General features: G+C 46.6%; 1 protein-coding gene across 4 annotated transcripts in view; it reads right to left on the bottom strand.

Moving 5' to 3' along the window:
• ELAPOR1 (endosome-lysosome associated apoptosis and autophagy regulator 1) overlaps positions 1-25,883 on the bottom strand; it is a 68,659-nt gene that overhangs the window by 17,877 nt on the left and 24,899 nt on the right. For all 4 annotated transcript variants that reach the window (XM_059137991.1, XM_059137992.1, XM_059137994.1 and 1 more), the window contains exons 2-7: positions 16,399-16,519; positions 14,106-14,298; positions 8,166-8,313; positions 7,606-7,686; positions 6,925-7,030; positions 6,641-6,790 (exon numbers count right to left, since the gene is read on the bottom strand). In XM_059137991.1, the coding sequence (XP_058993974.1) occupies positions 6,641-6,790; positions 6,925-7,030; positions 7,606-7,686; positions 8,166-8,313; positions 14,106-14,298; positions 16,399-16,519 (799 nt within the window). The remainder of the gene's footprint in view (positions 1-6,640; positions 6,791-6,924; positions 7,031-7,605; positions 7,687-8,165; positions 8,314-14,105; positions 14,299-16,398; positions 16,520-25,883) is intronic.

Raw genomic sequence — 25,883 nt, 5'->3', positions numbered from 1 at the left:
TCCTCCAACTCCACTTAAGACAAAGAGTTTTTTCCACTTTCCCCTCCCCCAAACATCCTGCCACTATCTCTAACCCTTGACCTGTTCCTAATAAAGAAGGTATCAACTATCATTTTATTTATTCTACTCTCTCTATGTTAGCTCTGCTTTAACCCTGTGAATGCTTGAATGGCAAGAACTATTTCAGTGTATCCCTCTTTAAAGCAGTGGACTTCACCTTTTTGGAATTAAAAACATTTTGAGAAACTGAAACAAAAGACCAGTTTGGTTTTTCCAGAAAAATATATGTAACTTATGCAAATTAATTTTTTAAACTTTAAAAAAAATTTTTTTAAACCAGGGAATTTATTTTCTCCAGAATGAGAACCACTGCTTCGGGCACCTGGGTGGCTCAGTCATTGAGTGTCTGCCTTCCACTTCGGGTTGTGATCCCAGAGTCCTGGGATCAAACCCCACATGGGGCTCCTGCTCAGCGGGAAGCATGCTTCTCCCTCTCCCACTCCCCCTGCTTTTGTCTCTCTCTGTCAAATAAATAAATGGAATCTTAAAATCTTAAAAAAAAAGAAAATAAAAGAAAGGAAACCACTGCTTCATAGAGGACTAGTGCAGCACTATTACTACTGCTCCTGTCATTGTCATTTCTTTTTTTTTTTTTAAGATTTTATTTATTTATTTGACAGAGAGAAATCATAAGTAGGCAGAGAGACAGGCAGAGAGAGGAAGGGAAGCAGGCTCCCCACCAAGCAGAGAGCCCGATGCGGGACTCGATCCCAGGACCCTGAGATCATGACCTGAGCCGAAGGCAGCGGCTTAACCCACTGAGCCACCTAGGCGCCCCTGTCACTGTCATTTCTAAGGTGACTGCTGTGTCACCTGCAGGCAAGCATTTGATACAAGTGTGCCATCCTCTCTCTGTAGATTACCTGACAGGGCATGTGATAGACTGAAATGAGATTTTCAGTATTACGATCTGGGTTTGGATCCCGTTCCATTTAGTAGCTGTGTCACTTTAGGCAAGCTACTGAACCTCTCTGACTCGTAGAGCTCTCCTCCGTAGAGCATGAATAATAATATCTACCTTACCTGAGCCAGCACGTTCTTGGTACATTGCAAGTAGGGGCTCACTAAATGCTGGTAACTATTACTCCCTGTGTTTGTGGGAATTATTTTTATTTGTTAACTGTTATGAGATTTAAAAAAAAAAAAAAAAAAGATGTTTTTATTTGTTTGAGAGAGAGAGAGAGCCCAGGGGAAAGGGCCAGAGGGAGAGAGAGACTCTCAGGTAGACTGCTTGCTGAGCGCGGAGCCCAACCTCATGACCCGGAGATCATGACCTGAGCCAAAGCCAAGAGTCTGATGCTCAATCTTCTGAGCCACCCAGGCGTCCCTTGTCATGGGATTTTATCTGTCTATCTACTTATTTATTTGACAGAGAGAGACAGCAAGAGAGGAACAAAGCAGGGGAAGTGGGAGAGGGAGAGTTGGCTTCCCACTGAGCAGGGAGCCCGATGCAGGGCTGGATCCCAGGATCCTGGGATCATGGCCTGAGCTGAGGGCAGACGCCTAACGACTGAGCCACCCAGGGGCCCCTTGTCATGAGATTTTAAATAAGGATTGAAAGTTTCTTTCTCTCCCTTCCAGTTAAGTCTTATACCTCAACTGATCCTTTCTTCTTTCTGAGGCACCAAATGAGTTCCTAGATCAGAGAATCTCCTAGTTACACCCTTGTTGGCCTGCCCTAGGGAGCTCCCTCCACTGCGTGTTCCCACACCTCTTCTGTTCCCATCTGATTAGCCTGGGCAAGAGGGAGCTACTGCCTGAGGAACAGCTGGAGTCTTCTCAGCTCATTGACTTGGTTAACAAGCAGAAGGCCCTATTCAGCCAGAGGGATCCAGGGATTCCTGCTTTTGAGAAGCTGGGCCAGGAGGATTTCGGAAGGAGATGCTGAAAACACACCATTTCCCAGGATCCAGCATAGAGGGTCTAGCAGGTTGCAAGTTCCATGTTAAAAAGTACATTTTACACAAGGACTTTTCTCTGCTTGTTCAAATATTTGCTCAACCTGATACCCTAGCTCCAGGTTTCAGCAAAAGTGGTCCAGGTGTTTATACACTTGATGATTGCTAACCTAGTTTTAATAAATGATTAACCCAAATGCTGAGCCGGACCTCACTTCCCTAGCTCAGGTTTCATCGAGGTGTTGAAGTTGGGTACTGGTCAAGTTTGAAAGATCTGCCTAGATGTTCGGGCAAGGGAGCAAAAAGGGATTCTTCTAACGTTGGCCCAGGGAGCAAGACTGTGAGAAGATAAAGTTTATCATGGGGGCTTGGGATTCTCTCTCCGAGCTTTCCTCTTCCTTTAAGGACTTCTCCCCACCCCCGGGAGTATAATGTCCTCTCATTCAGATCCATTTCATCAAAGGAAAACATTCCCCTTGATGACTGAATCATCTAATGAAGGCTTGGTCCAGCTCAGATACCCCCTAACCTCTCTGAACTGCCCTTTATTCTTCTATACACAGGGAGATCACTCCTGCACTCTGGGAAATTGTAAAGTACTATCCAAGTGACTTGTTATCACTGTTACCTATGCTAAGAGTCCTTTCAAGGAAAGAGAGGCCAGCTGGGATAAGCCTCAATGAAAATGAACACAGTTGACCCTTGAACAACAAAGGTTTGAACCGGGAGGGTTCATTTATATGTGGAACACACACACACACCCAGAGTACAGTATTAGTATTGTAAATGTATTTTCTCTTCCTTATGATTTTCTTAATGACATTTTCTTCTCTCCAACTTCTTTTATTGTAAGAATACAGTATGTAATATAAAACACAAAATGTATATTGACCAATTGTTTATCAGTAAGGCTTCTGGTCATTAGTAGTTAAGTTTCTGGAGAGTCAGAAGTTATTGTCCCTGTACTGTTCAAGGTTAAGCTGTGATAAAATTAGTGCTTACTACAATGCCAGGCACTGTTCTAAATCTTTCATCTGTAATAGTCAGTTGATCCACACAATAACACTATGAGGTAGATGTGATTATTGCCATTCCCATTTTATGGATGAGGAAACTGAGGCACAGACAAGTGACCTGCCCAAGGTGGCAGAGCTAGTAGGTGACAGAGCAGAGATCTGAACCTTAGTAATTCCGTTCTGGAGTTCGTGCTCTTAAACCCATGCTATTCTACTAGGAAATGAATCCCTAATATTGAACATAACACAAAGGAATAATTCTTAACAATCACATTTTAGGTATTAATAAGAAAGATGCTTTTAGTCAAGCCTTTGTCCTTAACTTCTGCGTTCCCATTAGTTCCACCTCAGTCTAGGTCCTAGATACCAGCAATGAAGCCTGTGGAGAAATCTCCGGACTGTGGCCTCTGCTTCCAACTGTTTCCTTCCTCATTCATTTTCCCAATGGCAGCTAGAGTGGTCTTTCAAAGTCAAGAGCCAAATCACATCACTCCCTAGCTTAAAATTCTTGAACGGCCCCCACTGCTCGCAGAATCAAATCCCAAATGTTCAGCAATGGCACAGAAGGGCTGGTCCGTAGTCTGTTCCCTACCCACCTCTTAGCCTTGGATGCTAGTTCTCTCCAAGTCAGCTCCTGCCCTGCTGAGTTTCTCCAAGACCCCCAAGCCTTCTGGCTTTGGCTACACTCCCTCCTGAACATCCATCAAACCACCGACTCCTCTTTCTTTCTTTTCTTTTTTTTTAAAGATTTTATTTATTTATTTATTTGATAGAGAGAGATCACAAGTAGGCAGAGAGGCAGTCCCCCCTCCATCGGGGGACTCTCCCCCGATGTGGGACTCGATCCCAGGCCCCCGAGATCATGACCTGAGCCGAAGGCAGAGGCTTAAACCACTGAGCCACCCAGGCACCCCCCCGACTCCTCTTTCAAGACCACTACCACTGAAGCCTTTCCTGCCTCCTCACAGAGGACTGACCATGTCCCTTCTTTGCCTCTACTGTGCGCTACACTCAGAGTTCCTATCTGAGTGGCCACTGCACAATGCACTTACCACGCTTAGGTGCTCCTATAACTACATTCCCACTTTTCGACCCAAGCCAGAAGGCAGGCACCAGCTCCAACCAAGCCCAGGCTTTGAAACTCACAGGCACTCGGGACTTATTCGTAAACGGATGACTAAATGCTCTCAGTGTCTTCTGTCCCTCCCTTTATGCACATTCCATCACAGGCTCTGATCAGATCTCTTTGCACCCCCCCCCTCGCAGGGGGTGTATTCTGGAAGAGTCAAGTCATGATAAAAACTCACTTTCCCTTCAAAGAGGTGGATTGAGAAATGGGTAGCAGGAGAACAGACCCCGAGGGACTCAGACTCCCAACCCAACACTTTCATAACAGCTCTCTGGATAACAATTAATTTACATACAGAGTTGATCAAAACATTCCCAGAGGGGTTTTCTAGAGCCACCTTGCCATTCAAACCCTTGAACCACTGCTGGGCTGGCAAGGCAGCTGGAGATGAAGACAAACAAGGGCGCCATTGATAGAGCACGGAAGGAGAAGAGGAAATTCAAGTGGAAAAACAGGAATGTAGACTCACCGATTAAAAACTTCCCTCAAGATCTAAACATTCCTGTTCTTGCTGAAAACGACACTCATTTGGCAAGATCTGTGTCGATAACTAGGACTTTTGTTTTAGAAGCAGCGTAGAAATAAGCAGTTCATAGGGTCAATGGCTGGTCTCAGCTGGGCAAACACGTCAGGCAATGCCTGTGTGAAGGACAGGTGTGTCTGTGGACAGATTTGAGGGTCTGCTTGAGGGAGAGCCTTGAGCTGGGGGTGTGAGTGTGGCTCCGTGTAAGAAAGGAAAAATGGAATAGTTATGGGCTGTCTGGGAAGAGGGTCCTCTGGGAGGACTGCCCACCTTACACCAGAGCCCTGAGGCCCTGGGACTCCCTCACATGCCCAGGTTCTCTTTCTTAAATTGGGATACTTCAGGAAGCTATTCAGAGACTGTAGCCACAGGCTGCTACACCTGTCCCCTTATTTGTCCTCAGAATGCTGGTTTGTTTGTTTAGAGAAACAGAGAGAGAGCATAAGAGCATGCATGCAGGTCCTGAGTGGGGGTGGGGGGGGGTGGGGGAGGGGCAGAGGGAGAGGGAGAGAGAATCCCAAGCAGACTATGCTGAGTGCCAAGCCAGTGGCATTGTGGGGCTCAATCCCACGACCTGAGATCATGACCTGAGCTGAAACCAGGAGTCAGATGCTCAATGGACTGTGCCACCAGGAGCCCCCAAACACTGGTTTTTAAACTATGTTCTAAGGAAGCCTTGATTTCCTGAGAAGGCCTTTGAATTCAGTGGATCATCATGCTGATAAAAGATTGTAACTTCCAGCTTTAATCTTTGCTATCAAAACATTTTGCTCATCAGGGCACTGGGTAGTCCAGTCGGTTAAGCCTCTGCCTCTTGATTTCGGCTCGGGTCATTATCTTAGGGTGGTGGGATCGAGCCTGGCTTCTGGCTCTGTACTGCAGGGGAGTGTTCTTGTCCCTCCTCCTCTGCTCCCCCACCCACCCACCCTAGCACCAACTTGCTCTCAAATAATAAATAAATAAAATCTTTAAAAATATATTTTGCTTGGGGTGCCTCGGGTGGCTCAGTCATTAAGCATCTGTCTTTGGCTCAGGTCATGATCCCAGAATTCTGGGATTGAGGTCCGCACTGTCCTCCCTGCTCAGTGGGAAACCTGCTTCCCCCTCTCCCACTCTCCTGCTTGTGTTTCCCCTCTCGCTGTGTCTCTCTCTGTCAAATAAATAAAATCTTTAAAAAAAAAACTTTGCTCTTCAATGCAGCCTCATGGCTCTTCTAACCTAACTCTGTTAATAGCTGTTATGAATTAAAATATATAAATGTATAACTTTTACTTACTGTATCTATTATTTATAATTATAATATTATATAAGATTTCATTTATACAGACAGGGTCACCTGGGTGGCTCAGTGGGTTAAAGCCTCTGCCTTCGGTTCAGGTCATGATCCCAGGGTCCTGGGATGGAGGCTTGCTTGGGGCTCTCTGTTCAGCAGGGAGCCTGCTTCCCTTCCTCTCTCTCTGCCTGCCTCTCTGTCTACTTGTGATCTCTGTCTGTCAAATAAATAAATAAAATCTTAAAAAAAAAATTTCATTTATACAAATTTCACTGTTTAGGGCAAAAAAAAAAAGATTGCAACCTCTTTCCCTAACTTTCCTAATCCCTCTAGCCCTGACCTGCTTTTTCTTTTTGCCACAGCACCCTGCACGGTTTACTGTCTACCATACTATAATTTATTATATATTTATTATCATTCTTGTTTATTGTCGGTCTCCCCCTCCCCCTACCAGAATATAAATTCTGTGAAGTTAGGGTTTTGTTTGCTGTTGCAGTCTAGGCACCTAGAATAGGACCTGGCAGATAGGAGAGGCTCACCAACTACTTGTGAATGATTTCACTTTTGCTTCTGGAGTGATCGGTGGAGTATGGATCAGCAGGGTTCTTCCAGCGTCCAGGAGCAGGGGTTCACGAAGAGTCGTCTTCAGCATGGCCAGAAGTATGGTTCTCCTTCCTCTTTCTCCCCTAGATTGTTGGTACCCGCCGCTCCCCCAACTCTACCTGCCCTCAGGAACCTCACCTGAGTATTTGTCGGGGTCACACTGGTGGCAGGAAGTTTCCCCCTTATTTGAATAGGAGTTGGCTGGGCAAAGTTCGCAAAAAGAAGAGCCCTGCTTGTCTGCATACGTGCCAGGTTTGCAGGGAAAACATTCTGAAGTGTAGGCCACCCCTAGGGAGGAAGAACGGCATGGAGAAGCAAGGGTTGAGCCCCGAGACTAAGCCCTCTGGGGGTTGACAACCACCGCCCCCCCCACCCCGAGTCAGGAAGTCCACAGACCCCAGGTCCCGCTCCCTTCTCGGTACCTGTTATGGCGATGTTTCTCACCAGCACGGGCTTGGAGATTTTGGACCACACTGAGAAGGCTGTGGTTCTCCAATAGAGAACATTATTGCCTCGATTTAGCTCGACCTAAGCCACAAACAGGAAGACAGATATCCCTAATCCATGGGATTAGCCTCTGGTAGGGACCTGTCCTCTTACCGGCTGCGGGGCAGCACCTTTTCTGATCCCCTTCCTGACCTTCTTCAGCTTTGCCTTTCCACCCAGCTCAGCTCAGCTCCCTCTGCTTTGAAGCCTCCTCTTAACACCCTCTCGTGGCCTCTCCCTCACCCACATAAACCATGAGTATCTCCAAGGTGAGACCTATGAAGGGGCCTAACAGGACTGACAGGAGTGGTGAGTGGAGTTCCTGCATTCTTCTCTGGTTCTGTGTTTCCACACCCCATCCCCAGAAGACCTGGGCCTTAGAGCTGGCAAGCTGCTGATCCTTGGGGTCAGGCCACGAGTGCAAGTTATCTCCCACCCATACTCTGTCAACTCAAGAGGACAGAAACTACAATGTCCTCATCGGGTCAGACGCCTGGCCTCTAGGGACGGAGAGGTGGGAGCCCAGACTGGGAAGAACCACCCCTTGGAGGAAAAGCCCACGGCCCCTTTGCTGGTATCCCCAGGAAAGGCTCCTGGGAGACTGGCAGGATACTCACACTGTGGAACTCCCATCCTTTCTCTGTGGTTTTCATCCACCTGGAGTCATCTACATTGGGCTGGCATTGGTCATTCTGAACCTGAGGAGGCAGGAGTTTGGGAAGAGAGTCTCAGCTTTCCAAGAAAATGGGTTCCTTACCCGCCCTGCTATCACAGCCTTCCAGAGGGCCCTTCTTATGGGAGAGGAACTGCCAATTTCCTTTAGGGACTGAGGTCAGAACACATGAACCTTGAAGCAGCGTGGGAGCTAGCTACACACACAAAACAACAGGGCATCAATGCCAAAGAAATAACTTGGAACTCAGAAGCCTTTACACACTTTTTCATGTCTGCATGGGCAAAATGCCTAGAGTCTCCAGTTCCCTCCTCTTTCCCTTCAGAGGCCCCCAGCTTCTCTCTCCTCGCCTCGAAGTGTCAGCTCATTTTGTCCACAGTTCTCTCCAGAGGGAAGACCACTGTGGAAAATCCCCAACCAGAAATACGCTTGCGATTCCTGTCAGTGGATCTGAGCCCTGGACAGTCTTTACCTCCCATCCCCCCCCCAGCGACAGGAGCTTACAAAAAACTCAAAGATGATGCTGGAGTCTGGGTAGTAGTACTCAAAGTTGACCGTGCCAGACTGCTTTAGGTTGACGGCGTACATCAGCGTGGCTGTGCATTCGTCCGTGTTGGAGGAGATGTAGTCACCCAGGGGAACCCACTTGGACCTGTAAGGAAACAGAAGCCATGTTCATCAGCAGGGTCACGGCCCTCTGTGCTTTGTGCAAAGTGCAGTTCTCATGTCCTGCTAGGTCTCTGAGAAACTCCAGACTTGTGATTCACCGATGAGAATTTAGACATGAACAAGAGTGACCTCCAGATCAAGGAGCTTGGGGATACAGCAGACACAAGGAAGACAGGTGGGTGCGTCCCCACATTCTACAGAACTATCCAGAAGATAGATGGCAGGTGTTGTGAGGGGAAGAGGGGTAACATTTATTGGTTGCTTCTTATCTCCTGGGTACTGAACTACAGTGTTTTGTATGCATGACTTCTTTTCTTTCCCATTTAATGGATGCTGAAACTGAAGCTCAGTGGAGGCCTTGCCCGATGTCATGCAGCCAGCAAGTGGCAGGGCTCAGATTTAAATCCAGGTCTTCCCAACTCCAAAGCCATCAGGGAAAGTCAGCAGACACATCCAGTCCAGCTGGTTTTCTGGAAATGCCCACTTTTGAAGAATTTTTTTTTAAAAGATTTTATTTATTTATTCAACAGAGAGAGAGAGATCACAAGTAGACAGAGAGGCAGGCAGAGTGTGTGTGGGGGGAAGCAAGCTCCCTGCTGTGCAGAATGCCCAATGTGGGGCGTGATCCCAGAACCCGGAGGTCATGACCTGAGCCGAAGGCAGAGGCTTAACCCTCTGAGCCACCCAGGCACCCCTGGAAAGGCCCACTTTTAGATGCTGCATATAACTGGTAACTGGAAAGAAGGAAGGCCAGAGAACATCAGAGACAATCAATCTGTCTTGTAATTTCATTTTCTAAATATCTCTCAACTTGGCCACACCCTACCCCAGCGCTCTCCCTCCTCCTTGTACCCTCCACCCCCAGCTCTGAACCAGTCCCTATCTTACCTCCCTGTATCCAGTCCTGCCTCCTCCAATGCCTCCTCCACACTGTGGCGGCAGAGGTCCTCCAGAACAAAAATCTGACCATGCCACTTCCCTGCTGCCCTTAGAATAGGGCACAAATCCATACCTACTCTCTAGACTCCAGCCCACCAGCATTGTTTGCTTGTTTGTTTAGAGGAGCGGGAGAAGGAGAGAGAGAATCTTAAGCAGTTTCCATGGCCAGGAGCCCCCCATGGAGCTCCATCTCACCACCCTGAGATCATGACCTGAGCTGAAAACAAGAGTCAGACACTTAACTGACTGAGCCACCCAGGAAGCCCCTCCCTCCCTCTGTTTAATTCCTGTGTAATCCTGAGTCCCTCTTGTGTACCAGGCATCTTAGAATAAATGTCACCTCATTTGAGAAGTCCTCCTTGACTCTACTGGCATCTGCTATGTGTGCACTCTGAGCTGTCACCGATTCTCTTCCTGTAGCCACAGCTCTCTTCCACTTCACTTACACATATTATGAAAGATTTAAGGCCACCACTGTGCTTGAGAAATACAATACAGAGGCTGCCTGGGTGGCTCAGCCAGTTAAGCATCTGCCTTTGGCTCAGGTCATGATCTCAGGGGCCTGGGTGTGAGCCCTGGGTTGGGCTCCCTGCTCAGCGGAGAGCCTGCTTCTCCCCTCCCTCTCCTTCTGCTCCTCCCCCTGCTTGTGCTCTCTCTTTCTGTCAAATAAATAAATAAAATCTTTGAAGGAAAAAAAAAAGAAATACAATACAGCAGAAGCCTTGGTGTACACCTGGAAAATCTCAAGCCCTTGACTACCTTACTCCTTTCAGCCAAGTAACCACTTTCTGGAATACGGTGCTTATCATCTCCATGCGGTTCTTTACCCTTTACTAATTATACAGGTATTTCTAAACAATATGTCCTATGATCATGCTTTTTCTTGTTTTTAAACTTCACGTAAATGGCATCATACGTCTGTGTTCTGAAACTTGCTTCTTTTGTTAGTTTCAATATGATTGTGGGATTCATCCATACCCCCACACAAAGCTCCTTCTTCATGTTTGCTACTATCTAAGCTACTATCAGAGCCTTGCATGGCTCTGACGTATTTACTTACCTATTACTTGCTAATGGACTTTTAGATTGTTTCCTGTTTTTTTTGTGTGTGGTTTTGTTTGTTTGTTTGTTTGTTTGTTTGTTTTCGCTCTTGTACATACTCTGTTCAAGACATTCTTGTACCTCTCCTTGTATGCATGTCTGAGGGGGAAGCTGGGTGAGAGGGCATGTGAACCTCCTACTTTACCAGCTCCTGCCACAGTTCTCCAAAGTGGTTGCTACGGATGTGCCCCTCTTGGCATGTGAGAATATTCCTGTTGCTCCACAGACTCCCCAAGTTTGGAATGGTCAGACTATAAAGTTGTTGCCAATGTGACATGGTAGGCGATAATGGCTTCTTGAGCTTTAAATCTCTTTTCCTTGATTATTATCGAGGTTCACCATCTTTTCTTTGGTTTATTTGCCATTTGGCTTTCTCCTCTGGTCATATTCTAATTCCTCTTTAATTTATTTAAGTCTTCTTTAATTGTCTGTCCTCCTGGCTGGCTGACAGACTCTGTGAGGGCAGAGGTCACCCTTGTCTTGCTCACATTGTTGCTCGGGCACCAAGCGTGGCTCTGGCAAACAGGAGGGACTCGGGATTACACAGGTGGGTGTGGAAAAGGGTGACCAAAGATAAGTCCATTATATCATTGTTTGGCCTGAGAGCAGCCCAGGCGATTATTAACAGTGGCCAGTGAAGGGGACCTCCAATAGTCCACTGGATTCCCCCTGAGTTTGTTAGAATAATAACAGTTCTTCGACGATGTTATTCTCAAATGGAAGCTTATCCGAAATACCTAAGCTGAGCTCATCCCAGACATCTCCCCTTAACCTAATAGTATTGATTTCTCCTGTTAAAAGAGACAACCCTTAGTGCTGATGGGCTCCATGGCATTATCTATAAATAACTCCCAAAGTGAGATGAATAATTAAAAGGATTCCGTCAGTGGGCTACATTTGCACAAGGCACCATGATTCTGGGTTTTGTTAGAGCTGTCTCTGGTGCAGATCATTTCCTGTTCAATAACAACATGTGTTGATTGATTTCTAGTGCCAGGCATTGCTCTAAATTCTTCACACGGATCATTTCATTTAACCCTCACCACAGCCTATAAGAAAAAGACCATGTTTATCACTGTTTTTTTTTTTTTGTTGTTTTGTTTTGTTTTGTTTTAGGATGAGGAAGGAAATAAAGGCACTGAAATGATTAGGACACTTACCTAATCACAGAACTAATCACATAGTAATCAGTCTGATGAGTGCCGTAAAGAGAAATAGAAGATGAGCAGAGTGTATGTAATGGGAATCTATGGGGCCAGGTTTGGCAGCTCCCAGGAAGTGACTTTTAGGCAGAGACCTGAGGGTAAAGCAGGAATCAGCCAGAAGAGCTGGAGGAGACTGTGTCCAGAGAGCTAGGCGGGGAACACCTGGGTGTTAGTTGAGTGTCCGGCTTTTGATTTTGGCTCAGGTCATGATCTCAGGTTTGTGAGACAGAGCCCTGTGTTAGGCTCCTCGCTGGTGTGGAGTCGCCTTGAGATTCTCTCTCTCGCCCCTCCCCCTACTTATGCATGCTGCACGCTCTCGCGCTCTCTCTCTCTCAAATAAATAATAAATAAATAACGTCTTAAAAAAAAAAAAAAAAAAAAAAAAAAAAACCCACACACAAAACAAAGACCCAGGAGTGAAGGAGCATGGTTGCCAGCATGGCTGGATCCTGGCGCAATGGGCGGAAGGCTGCACCAAGGCAGGGCCATGCAGGCTGTGGCGAGATACTGGATTTTATTCCCAGAAAACAGGAATCCGTGGAATATGGAGTTTTGAGCGGGGAAGTACTGCAGTTGGCTCTATGTTTTAAGTAGATGGGTCAGCCACTGATGGCCAGGGGCCCCGCAGAGGCTGGAGTGGAAGCTGAGACCAGCTGGGGGCACCTAGAACAGGCAGGAGGTGGGTTCTGGTCAGGGTGGAGGCGGTGGGGATGGATTCAGGTAAATACTCAGGTGAGCAGAAAAGCCAGGCACTCGGTTTCTTGGTACTATTTCCATGGCCGCCTTTCTGAGGGCAGTGTGGAAATCACAAAGCCTCTCTAGGTGCCCACTTCCTCTCTGTTTCTACAGAGGAGAAACATCCTTCCCCCCTCCTGGGGATGTCTCAGGCTCCCTGAAGATCCAGGCCCTGAAGCCTTCTGTGCTATGGAAACACAAGTTGTTATTAACCGGCCCACATCCTGTCTTGCTGAGCGGTAATGATTTCTGGACTCTCAGTGAGGTCCCCAGAGAGAGAGAAACCCTTTCTTTGTGAGGGTAAGAATTGATTGAGTGAGGGAGGCCTGCACCTTGTTTGGGGTCAATCACATTCTCTATTAAGGCACAAATGGGTCCCCTTTCAGCTTTAACCCTCTCTGGCTCTATCTCTGCTGCCAACCTTGTCATACAATGATTTTGACACAAATATTAAATTCTAAAGTGACATTAAAATTGGACCATAAAATGCCTGCTGCCTGGCTCTGATAATGGTGCTTCCTTAATTTTTTTTCCTCTATATTTCTTATTGAGAGAATAGGAGACATTGGTCCCAGTTTTAGAAAGGGGAGGGGATTTGGTCCCAGTTTTAGGAATGGGAGACATTGGTCCCAGTTTTAGAAATCCAAGTATAACACAAGTGTAAACAATTATCAACTTCTTTTTATCCTTTTGATTGCTTGGGTATAAGAGAAACTTTCATGTGCTTTTCTCCCATCATCTTTTATTTTTGGGGGGAGGGGGCAGAGGGTGAGAGAGAACCTTAAGCAGGCTCCATACTGAGCACTGAGCCTGAAGAAGACTTGGGGCTCATCTCACAACCCTGGGATCATGACCTGAGCCAAAATCAAGAGTCAGACCCTTAACTGACTCAGCCACTCCGGTGGCTCTTCTCCCATCTTCTTTGTCAATAGTGAACAAGAAGCAGTGGGTGACTGTCTTTCACATCTGTATGTGCCTCCACAATTCTCCCGTAAGGACCTAACATTGCTTCGCGTACGCTACATGTTCCTTGAGAATGTCTGCACGGGGCAGTAGAAAGCTTGGGACTGGGTCTGCATTCCAGTGTCACAGGTTTGAAGCTGGGTAAAAAAAGCACAAGTCACTTAACCTCTCTGAGGCTCCTGTTCCTCATGTGTGTGAAGGGAACAATAATACCAATTTCAGAGGGTTCTTGTGAGAATTATAGAAGATAATATAGGGAAAGCATTCAGAACAGTACCTGGCACATAAAAGCCGCATCATTTAATTCTTGTTCCTGGGATTAAATATCCACAGCTACAAGAAGGATAGCTCACCAGTTCCCGAGGAACCTGGCACTGGTCCCCGGGGTCTTAAGGGGTTTGGACCGCCACCGACCAAAGCTCTGGTCCTAGCCTATCCCCCCCAACCCATAAACACTGGTTGGGCTGGCCCGTTTTAGGAGTTAGCACCAAAGCCTGGGAGATACCTAAGGCTTTGCACATTGTGTTGCACTCAAGTTGAGGAAGTTTACTCCTGATCCAAAATCCCTTGGTGGAACTCCAATTCGGTTTTGTTTGAAGTGGACTGGCCACTTAACCCTTGTCTACCTAATCCCCTTATTGCCTCCAGTTTTCCACCTTTCACAAGTGCCTGTCAGTCACCAGTAAGTTTGGATCGGTAAGAGTGTGCTGAGGTGGGCGTCATGTCCAACAGTCCTGTGGGAAGCGGCTCTGGTCTCCCCTTGGCTACTTGGCTCTCTTGTTTCCAACCTCCCTAGCCCAGTACAGGGGAAGGGAGAGGAGGAGGCACTCACGCAGTGCAGTTCTCCACGGACTCAGTAGTGCTGTCCTCCATCTCCATGTTGGTTGAGAGGCTGGCAAAGCCATGGGGCAGCTCATCCCACTCGTCGAACCGGATGCCCGTGCCGAGAGAGTAGCGGCCCTCGGCGCACGGTTTACAGGACTGGTCCTTCATATCCAGAAACTCCCCTGCTTTGCAGGAGAAAGCTGGAACACAGAGCGGGGATAAGGGCAGGGTGGTGAGACTCCTGCCGCCTCAGGAGAACTGGGCAGCTTGTGGGCACCTGAAAAGGGGGAACAGAAGTTCGAGATCTAGGAGTTTGCCCCGCAAAGATTTAGAACCATGGCACATCTTGTATGATTCCGTGTATATGGAATGTCCAAAATAAGCAAATCCACAGAGACAGAAAGCAGATTTGTGGTGCCTGGGACTTTGCGGGGAGAGCATGGGGAGAGATTGCTTGTGGATGTGATGTTTCTTTTGGAAAAGAACTGGACAAAAACTACTGGACCTTACACATTCGAGGGGTGAATTTTATGACATACAAATTATATCTCAATAAAGCTGTTACTAAAAAAAAAGAAAAAAAAGATTTAGGGCTATAGGAACTCTGCCTTGCTGAGGGACTTTGGGCATGTCCATGACATTTCCTAAGGGAAAGCCTCAGCTATTCTAAGAACTCTGCAGTAGAAGATACCATGGCCTCTTGTGCTGACCCTTCTGTATGGTGCCCAGCCCTGTAGCCATGAATTTCCCCCTTGAGTCTTTGGCATCTGTCTCCTTTCTGGTTCCACTGCTGCCATGTTGGTCGGGATTCTCATGCCTATTGAGATAATAGTGTCCTCCTGCAGTGTCCTCCTACCTGGTTCCCTATTTCCTATTGTTTGCTCATTCTGTGGTCAGAGGTATCTTTCTAACACACTGATATGTACTATTATTCCTGTTATTTAAAAAAATCATCAGGCACTCCCCCTTTGGTTATAGACTTAAGCTCTCAGCCAAGCATTCCAAGTCTTCCATAATTTTCCCTCAACTTAACTTTCCAGCTTGATCTCCCCCTACAGGATTTTCTCTGCCTCAGCCCCCTCTGTTACCCTCCCTCTGTTGCCTCTGCCCCAGACCACATGTTCTTCCCTGGATGTGTCTGGTGTTTTTCCTCCTGCAAACTTTTTGCCCAGGTGGTCTCCCCAGCTCTTCCTGATTCCCAAGCATCCATCCGTAACTCCCATTCTTCTTCACCCCATATTAACACATCGTATTGATGTGAGCCTCCTACAAGGCTCTGGGCTCCAGGGACAGTGGCCAGTGATGGGCACAGACATGGCAGGGGCTCCGCTAAGTTTTGCTGAAAAAAATGAATGGAGATGTGAATGTCTGCTTCTTCTAGAAGACTGTAGGCATCCGAAGGCAGAGACTGGGCCTTAGGTCTCTTCGTGGTTCATAGCATGTGCCCATAGGAGGAACTCAACTGAGTTGGCTGAGTTACCTGAAGATGGCTCATTTGTTAGCATTAGTCACACCTTGGTCCTGCTCAGACCCTAGCAATATCCACTCATTAATTTAACAGGCACTTGCTTACCGACTGAACCAGGCACAAGGCAAGTTTTTTTTTTTTTTTTTTTAGAATTTAAATGTCCCCAGTCTCCTTTCCAAATCTTCAAGTGTTCCTTGACCATAGTCCCTATTGTTACCCCCTCACATTTCTAGAAAGAACAGTGGAGGGGAAAGAGCTGCCAGCTGTGGAAAAGTTGGGACAACAGAGTCACAGAGGTGGGGACAGAGCTGCAGACAAGTCACCACCTTCCCCACTGCACAGGCAGCTTCATGGCTGGGTAAGATTCTCTTCCCTGAAGCGATGCCCAGTGCATTTTAAAGATCTGTCTCTGCAGAAATTCATCTTCTCTGGTTTCCTTTTCAAGAACAAAAGCAAATCACAGTCTTTCCTAGGGACTGGTTGTGGCTGGTGAGTGTAGATTGGAGAGACCCGCCCAGGCACAAAAGCAAATGGATGTGAACCAAAAAAAAAAAAAAAAAAAAAAAAAGATCTGAGTGGCACACAGCTGGAGTTGCTCATTCTTTATCCCCTGATGGGATTTCAATTAAAAGAAAAATGAAAATAAAGGCAAATTTAGATGCCCAGTTTGCAGCCATGAAATAACATTTCTGCGCCAAATCTCAAAGGGGTGGGGGGGTTAACCGAGGGAAAAATCTGATTTCTTAAGTCAGCGGCACTGTTGGGGGAGGTCCTAGTTCCGATGCTGGGAGGTTTGGGGCAAAGACCAAGGGCGAGAAGCAGGACTGCTTACAGCACTCAGTGCCCTTGACTGGGTCAGGGAGGCTGGTGCACAGGCCCGGGGTGTGCGGCACGGCGACCCTCCACCTGGATCCTGTGCTGTCACACGCAGTGTACTCGTAGTGGTACTCGGACTACAGGGGAGACAACAAAGGGCAAGATGTGCATTAGCAGGGATCAAACATTAATAGCTTTCCACCCACTGCTCACCCAGCGTGACGGCTACTGACACTGGCCAACATGGTACCACGCCAGACCCCTGCCTCCACCCCGCCCAGCAGGGAGCAAGGATCGTGGTGGCTACTGACACTGGCCAACATGGTACCACACCAGCCAATCACCCCCTTACCCCCACCTCTTCCCAGGCAGCAAGCAGGGATCGTGCCCAAATGCTTGTTAGGAAGCCTACAGGAGCTACAATGCCTTGGATCCTTCCTTTCCACCCGGCCATGGTCTAGTCCTTAGAAATCCTTTCTGGGTGGTGACTCTCTTGGCCGTTGTATATAAGAAATGACCTGATAGGCAAGAGTAAGGTGAGAAGGGAAGTTCAGAACGGGCTAGAAACAGGTGCAGTTTTCTTGTCCCCAACGATAGAATTATGAGCAAGTTCTTGTCCCTGGAACATGTGCAAAGGATTGTCACAGAAGCTGTATTTACTTGTTCTTCATACTCTCTTCTGCCCAGAAAGACTCTAAATCCCTCTTTGCATTTTATGAAAACGTCATTATTTTCACCCAGGCAGCTCTCATCACCGGAACCTATTCATACCTAATTTCTCTGTGTACTGGGAAACTCACAGTTCAGTCGCTTTCCTGAACTAAGTCTAACCTAAATAACAGCCACTACAGCCTAATCAGGCATTTCACAGAATAATAATAATAAAAAGCACTATGTGGGAGGAAAAAAGACCACCATAGATGCATCCCACGCCCTTAAACATTTCTTCCTCTTTTAAATCTTATGAGTGACAGACCACAGGATTAATGTAATTTTTGGCTCTGACAAGTATTTTATAAGCTGCCTTTACCTAACTCTATATTCAAGTGCCAGAGTACTTGGTACTATAGTATCCATAAGAAAAATAGGTTTACTGTTCCCCTTCAACCCACCTAAAAGAATGACTGCATACCACGTGTAAATGCAAGGAGCAGAGACTAAAAATGATATGGTTTTTAAGTTTGCTAATCTAAGAATGCATCAGAACCAAAAGGAGAAAACTTAACCTTTTGGAAGATGTAAACACACTGCATTTCATCTGTTCTAAGATGCATATTTCACATTTTAACATCTGTGAAATCACAGCTGACATAATGAGAAGGCACTGTGTCATATTTTTTTTTTAATATTTTATTTATTTATTTGACACAGAGAGAGATCACAAATAGGCATAGAGGCCAGCAGAGAGAGGGGGAAGCAGGCTCCTTGCCAAGCCGAGAGCCCGACGTGGGGCTTGATCCCAGGAACCTGAGATCATGACCTGAGCCAAAGGCAGAGGCTTAACCCACGGAGCCACCCAGGCACCCCCACGTATTTTAACGGATACAACTCTCCTCTCTTAGCGATACATAAAAATAGTGGGTTTTAGAAGCACTGGCATCTCAGATTTGTGGAAACACGGTGAACGTGTTTTCTCGAGCTGTCGTTTCAGAAACTTAAGATTGCAAGAGAACAACTTTATTTCTCTCTATTATACATATTTACCACATACATATTTTATGTCCAGCCATTAGAGTTACTGAGTGTTGTGTCCAGTAGGGCTCAAGATAGCAACACAAACTCAACATTTTCATCCACAGGGAGAAGATGTAGAGAAGGGGGAACTGTGAGCGTAACTTTTGATGAGAATCTTTGGCTTTGGGCTTAGATGTCAGTGTCATCTAGGAAAGAAAGAACAGCAGGGTGGCAATCCTTTGTGCTCTTGGGCTATTGTCTCTCTGGGTCTATTTTTCCCCATAATTCCAGTCTTTTCCTTATCTCAGAGGATGCTGAGATTAGCAATTCCAGGTCTAAAAACGATACTCCCCAAAGGGTTTTCCTGCAAGAATGAGAGTTAAAATCCACAGCGTGTAAATTAAATGCAGAATTGAGTGAACTGGGCAGAAAGGATTCGATGTTCTGCCTGTAAGCATAATTACGCTGGTCATCTGCATAGTAATTTTAGAGTTCTCAAACATGGTCTCATTTGATCTTCAAATTTCCCGTAAGGCAAACAGAGCAGGAATGTTTCCCTCATTGTAAAGATGAGAAAAAACTCTCAACGAGGTGAAAGGGCCAGTTCCAGTTCACACAGCAGGTAAGTCACCGAGCTAGAACCCAGGCCTTCCCAACCAAAATCCACCACCTTCATACGTCCAATCAAACACAATTTCCCACTGGGCCAAATTTAACAGTCAAATCTAAAAATTAAATAAGGCAGTGTTGGCTGTCTGCCAGCAGTCAGACTTGCTTCTGAGGCCTGAGAATTGGTGTTAAAATACCTAATCTGTTCGGGCAAATCATTTCAGTTCACTTGGACTGCATTTGGCTTTTGGAGACACATGGGCCAAGTCTGTTTCTCTTCGCTGCCTTTCATTTGGCGTCCCCTGGGGCTCACTTGGGTGGGAGGTTTGCTGGGAAAATGGTTGATTCCAAGCCTTAGAAAACTCCCCTTTCAATATGTGCTAATTTACTTTGTGTCACTTGGGGATATTTCCACCATCCAAGGTGGTGAGTCTGCTGCAGCTGTTTCAAATCTGAACTAGGAGACCTCACCACTCAGGACATAAGCTTAGACAGGCAGTTGAATCAGAGGCATTAACTGACAGCACTCCTTGACTGCAGTCAGCGGTCCATGAACAAATCAGGTTTACCCAGTGATCTGTCCTTGGAAGTGTACAGTCTGCGTAACATATGGGCAAAGGAGACATACAAATATATTTGGTATGTGTGTCCAGCTCACAATTCCTTGCTCTCCATGCACAGTGATATGACACATATCCAAATCACAGGTTGTTGTTGTTGGGTTTTTTTTTTTTTTTTTTTTTTTTTTTTTAAGATTTATGTGTATTTATTTGAGGGTGGAGAGGCAGAAGGAGAGAGAGAATCTCCAGCACATTCCTCGCAGAGCATGGAGTCAGACACTTTCTCCAGGGCTTGATCCCACAGCCCTGAGATCATGACTTGAGCCAAACCAAGAGTTGGATGTTTAAGCAACTGAGCCAGCAAGGTGCCAACCCCTCCGCCCCTGGGCCAAGTTATAATTTTAAATGGGCCACAGTAGGCAGTGGCTTCAGGAGAAGGGTAGGGTTTGGAAATAAGGAGTGGGCACCTTAGTTTATCTGCCCTCTCCTAAGTCATCCAGCCACATGGCGTACTCCTGGGGAACATGAGAAAGAAGAAGACAAGAATCCCAAAGCTGGAATTTCTTTGCTCAAAAACTGAGCTATCTGTTGGTAAATGAAAATGACGTCAAGTGAATTAGGCTAGTCACAAAAGCCAAACACTACGTGATTCCACTTGGATGAGGTACCCATACCGGTCAGATTCATAGAGAGGAAAAAGTAGAATAGTGGTTGCTGGGGGTTGGGCCCCTGAGTAGAATTTTGGTTTTGCATGATGAAAAGAGTTCTGTCAGTGGATGGTGGCAATGGCTGCCCATGGGAATGGACTTAATGCCTGACCTGTACACTAAAACTGGTCAAGGTAATTTTATTTCAAAGATTTTATGTATTTATTTGAGAGAGAGAGTGGGAGGGAGAGGGAGAAAGAATCTGAGGCAGACTCCATGCTGAGCACAGAGCCTCACATGGGGCTCAATCCTATGGCCCTGAGATCATGACCTGAGCCGAAACCAAGAGTCAGATGCTTAACCGACTGAGCCACCCAGGTGCCCCCAAAGTGGTCAAGATGATTTTATGCTATGTGTATTTCAAGAATTTTTTTTTTCTAGTTAAAAAAAAAAAAAAAAAAAAAACAACGATTATGCTACAAGAACCTGCCCAATCTCTGACTTAACCTATTAAGTACACCACAGAGTAGAAGCCTATGATCTGGTAGTCTGTGTTTAAGAAATATCCCTAAAAGAGAAGCATATATATTGGACAAGTTAAAAAGACACCAAGGAGGAGGAGGGGAGGAAGGGGTGGAAGACAACAGACAGAGCGGCCATGATGACCGTCTCACTGGATACGCCTCCCGCCATGGCGGTCCCCTGGTGCTTATGTGCTTTCTACCGACATCTGAAAGCAGCGTGCTGCAATTCTGCAAATAAAGAGTAAGTGCCAAAAAATATTGTTTTTCAAACATTCTGCTCTTTTGGAATTAAAATGTTTAAACTCTGGAAATACTGTTCACTTGGAACACGTCAGGTCTTCCACATTCTAGGAATGTGGTGTTCACTCATTGCTCATTCAACATGTAGTTCCTGAGGGCCCCTTCTGTGCTAAGTTCTGAGGAAGCAGGGATGTCCGAGACCGTCTCGGCTCTCAAGGAGTGTAGATGCGTCCGTGGTGGGGAGTGTGCTGGCAGGGATGGGGCAGGGAGGAGATAGGTCATAAACACGTACATATGTAGGCTAATTGCTGCTCTTCCACCGCTCTCTACAATTAACTATCCTTGCACGTTCTTGCTTGCCCCGACTTTCTCCAGAGAAGGTTTTGATATCTGTTATGGACTGCTTATTTGTGTCCCCTAGTGAAGCCCTGGTATGATAGTATTTGGAGGTGAGGCCTTTGGGAGGTAATTAGGACATGAGCCTGGAGCCCCCACGAAGGGATCAGTGTCCTTATATGAAGAGGAACAGAGTCTCGTATAAGAGAGGATACAGTGAAAAGAAGGTTACCTTCCCAGGCAGAGTGCTCTCCCCTGACACTGGATCTCCCTACACTTTGATCTTGGACTTCCTAGCCTCCAGAACCATGAGTAAGAAACGTTTGCCTTTGAAGCTGCCCAGTCTACCGTATTCTGTTAGAGCCGCCCAAATGGACTAAGACCATGCCTAAGGACTCTGGCAAAGGCCATAACACGTCTCTGACTCCAACCTGACAGTAACCATGCAACCACACTGTTTCTTTTTCAACTCACAGTGGTTTGAAAGCCAGAACCAGACACCATGACAAGGCCAGACACCACAAAACGTGAACCTCACTCCTTACTTAGAAGTAACGAACCTCTGTCACAGCAAAGCCGAGACAGAGAGGTTTGCGCAGGACTGTCAGAGGGACAGGCACTTGGTGATCGGGTGGCTGTGAGGCCCATTGCTCCTCCAACCTTCTTCCTGCCAGGGCATTTCCCCAGGCCAGCTGGCCACAGACGCCGGCAGCAGGCGACCCAGACTGGCTAGTAAGTCAAATAGCTGGTTCCCGAGCGGGACCTGCTAGGATTGACACCATGTGTCCAGAGTCCCCAGGATCTGGAGTTGCAGAGGTCCCTGGAGGGAAGTGAGGGCTCAGGGTGGTGCTCAGCAAGAGGTCCGAGGGACTCTGGGCCTCGGTCTTTGCATTTGTAAACTGAAAAAGTTGAGTTTAGGCCTTTTCTAGATTCCTTTTGCTTCCGGTACCCTATTCTTCTATGGCTGGAGCCAGCACGGTAATCAGTTCTCTCTTCCACTGTTGCCCGCTACTTCCTTCAAAATGGCTCTGCTCAGTTTTTAAAATAATTATCAAAGTAATCCATGTTCATTGCGGAAAAGATGAAAATACAGGCTACAATTAAAATGATAGTAAAAAAGTTTTATTTTAAATAATAAAATAAAATGATAGTAAAAATCGACCACAAGCCCAAGCAAGTAGAGATCACTACTTTAAACGTACGATTACATTTCTTTCCAGAGCCTTTCTCTATACGTGCACATGTATTTCTAAAAACAAAATGAAGATAGTACAGTTTGGAGTTTTGTGCTGTGGCTATTTTGTTTTGGTTTTTGTTGTTGTTGTTTTTTATAATTTTGGCCACAAGCACTTTCCCATGTCTTTAATGGCTGTACCACAGTTCCCTTAACATTGAGTTTTATCCAGCTTTTTCTTTATTTTAAATAGCACTACTATGAAGCCTTCTGTGTATCTCCCATTATTTGATTTGGATACATTCCCAGAAGTGGAATTTACTAGGGTAAAGAGTATGAGTTTCTTTAAGGTTCTTGATCAGGGAAGGAGATTTCTAAGCAAAAACAGACATCTCTAAGTCCTTTTTATTTATTTTTTTCTTTTTATTGTAAAAAATGTCAACTATTTACTTTTTTAAAACGGATTATAATGATGCCATCGCCCAGTTTCAATACTTAATTTTTGCCATTCTTGTTCATCTACCTGGACCCACTCCACATTTATTTCCACCCACTCCACCTTCTGAAAATTGTTGCTATTTTTTTACTTTTAGGTAAAATTTATACACACTGGACTGCACAAATCTTCACTGTTTGATTTGGATAAAGGGCTACACCCGAGCAAAACACCGTCAGGGTGAAGAACCACAGCAACGATGGTGGGTGGGGGGTAGATACCTCCCCTCCATAGGCAGGAGAAGAGAGAGCCCTGCAGGGGGTATCACCCCTAAATCTGAGTATCACCAAGTCACTGTTGCATAAAGCCACAACCACCCAAGGAAGCAGGAGGTAAACACGACTTGCGTTTGTCTTGGCTGGGATAGGACCTGCGTCAAGAAACAGGTTCTTAAGTAAACCCGGATTTTGACTATAGGCCCTGGGTTCTGGAGGAGGTCACCTCCTGCTCTTCCCTTCCCTGCAGGCTCATCCCCTTCTCTCACCACCCTTGAAAAAGCAGATCCTCTGGAGAGAATCTCAGGATGGAGGCAGAATAGGCCAGGCAAACACACTAAGCTTGGTAGAGTGGGATCGATAGTTATTTGTTGACTCAGTAGCAAATGCTCCTTTGCTTGGAAAGCACCTGACTCCCGATGGGAACAGATCGCATTAAACAATCCTGACTATCAAGGGGGATACTAACATTTTCTGGTAGGGACAGCATACAGAACATGGGAAACCCCAGAGAAATATCAGAATTTGGGGTGCCTGGGTGGCTCAGTGGGTTAAAGCCTCTGTCTTCGGCTCAGGTCATAACCTCAGGGTCCTGGGATGGAGCCCTACATTGGGCTCTCTGCTCTGTGGGGAGCCTGCTCCCCACTCTCTCTCTCTGCCTGCCTCTCTGCCAACTTGTGATCTCTGTCTGTCAAATAAATAAACAAAATCTTAAAAAAGAAAGAAAGAAAGAAAGAAATATCAGAATTTGAACATCAGTGTCCCAAATGAGACTTTCTCTTAGGCCCAGCCTTAGTAGGATGAACTCCTGCTCTTTGTTCTTTTTGTTTTGGGTGAATGGTCTGGCTGAGGCTCAGGGGCACAGTGACCTCAGTTTCCCATTGTGAACACAGGCTCTTTCTTATTGTTCAACCTGTCAGTATGGGGAGGGCAGCAGGACTTCTCCCCCCACTCTCCTCCTCACCCTCAGGAGGACTACTAACTCAGTAGCAGTGTCTCCTGTGCCCCAGGACCCTAGACTGACCACCTCCAGGCCTCTGGTGCTCATATCTCTGATCTTCACAACTGCCTGGAGATAGTGTTAAAAATACAGATTCCTGGGCTTCATTCCTAAGATTCTGATTTTTGTCTAGATCTTTTTCCCCCTTGCTCTCTCCCTCCTTCAAAACTCACTCTTCTATACCTCAAGGCTGAAGTATTTGTCTCACTTGGAAGCAAATTAGGTAAACAAATGTCCCACAGGACAGAGATCCTTAACCTACAGCCCATGGACCACTTCCCCAATACAACGAGATGCAGAATTGCAGGTATGTGCATTTTCCTGAGCAGAGGGTCTACAGACTTCATCAGATCCTCAGAGGAGTCTGTGATCCACCACCCCTCCCCCAGCAGAAAACCATGGAAATCTGTCATAAAATTAGTAATTTTTAAATAACTATTTCATGGAGTAAAGGCTGTTCACTTTTTAACAGGGGGCTGAAATACTTTAAAGTCAAGGATTTTCAAATTATGGTACAGAGTCTAGGGGTTTAGAAATCTCCTTTCGAGGGGAGTGGGGATTTCCCCTGCTTGAATGAAGCAACCCTGTGTTGTTGGCTTTTTTCCTAAAATCTTACAGATCTGTTCTCCTCAGTGAAGATTTTGTTTTAACCAAAAGTTTCACACCCCAGACTCGGCTTGAAGGAGCAAATGGCTCAAGGTGGAATTGCAGGCACCAAAGCAGATTCAGACTCAAGGATGTCTTTGTGGTCTTCCTCTAATCATGCTTTTAGTCAGGTGTTTCCTCTCCTTGCAAGTGACACAGCCTCTCCCAAGAACAGGCACCAGACCCAGCAGCAGCCAAAGCAAACAGACCCCAGGCAGGCTGCCCCCCCCCCCCCCCCCCCCCGTTGGCTGTCCTCAATCTGTGTGCTGTTGCCTAGCAACATGGTGTCGGGAGCCCTGGGGTTCCCAGTATCGGGGAGTCCTGGACTTACGCTGCCCCTTCTTTCAGCATTTTCTATTCTACTCTGGGTTTTCAGCTTCCATGTTGTTAAAAAACAACAGAGATGGTGCTCGTTCACCCTTGCAGGACCTGCCCTGCTGGTCTGGCCATGGACACATTGGATCCTGGATCTTTACAGGATCCTGGGTCTTTACCCCCGGCTCTGGCACTTGGTGCTGCCATGCCCTGGGCCAGGCAGGACCCTGACCCTGCTGTCCAACCTGCCTGGAACTTGAGCTGCCTGTCCATTTTGGGCACAGCCTTGGCCTGAGGGCCCCTGGGAGACTCTGACAGGGCAATAGAGAGACAGATTTGGTGTGGTGATGACAGCCACCATTAGTGAGCACTACGAACACGCTCTGCTCCGGGCTCTGGGCTGGTCATTTCACATTCACTTTTAGCCCCCACCAACGCCCGTGACATTATCCCTACCACTGTGACCTCCCTGTTTACAACTGTAATCCTATCCCCTCCACCCCACTGATCCTCAAATCCTGAGTGACTTTTCCATACACTTACCGCTTTCAAACACACTTTATAACTTATTCATTATGTTCCTTGTCTATTTCTGCCCCATCCTCACTCCAGATCAGGTGCGAACTCTGTAAGATGCGGCATCTTTATTTTCAATCGCTAATGTAGCCCAAGTGCCCAGGACAGTGCCTGCCACACAGTAGCTATCAGTAAGGATTTGTTGAATGACGGCATGGTGGGGAAAAGGTAGATTCTATAGAGGTTCTGGAGCTGTGCAAGGCACTTTTGATTAGAGCCCAAAGATCCAGACTCTCACCTTGTCCCGCCACCCCAAACTGCACATTTGGGGATCAGTTATTAAATCTCCCTGTGCCCACAAAACAGGGATGACAGCGCCCTGCTAAGATGATTTTTTTTTAAAAGATTTTATTTATTTGACAGAGGGAGAGAAATCACAAGTAGGCAGAGAGGCAAGCAGAGAGAGAGAGGGGAGGAAGCAGGCTCCCTGCAGAGCAGAGAGCCCGATGCGGGGCTCGATCCCAGGACCCTGGGATCATGACCTGAGCCG

The sequence above is a fragment of the Mustela lutreola genome, chromosome 10 (assembly GCF_030435805.1).
Source record: "Mustela lutreola isolate mMusLut2 chromosome 10, mMusLut2.pri, whole genome shotgun sequence".
NCBI lineage: Eukaryota > Metazoa > Chordata > Mammalia > Carnivora > Mustelidae > Mustela > Mustela lutreola.
Note: the sequence above shows the minus strand (reverse complement) of the source record. Positions and strands in the feature narration are given on the sequence as shown.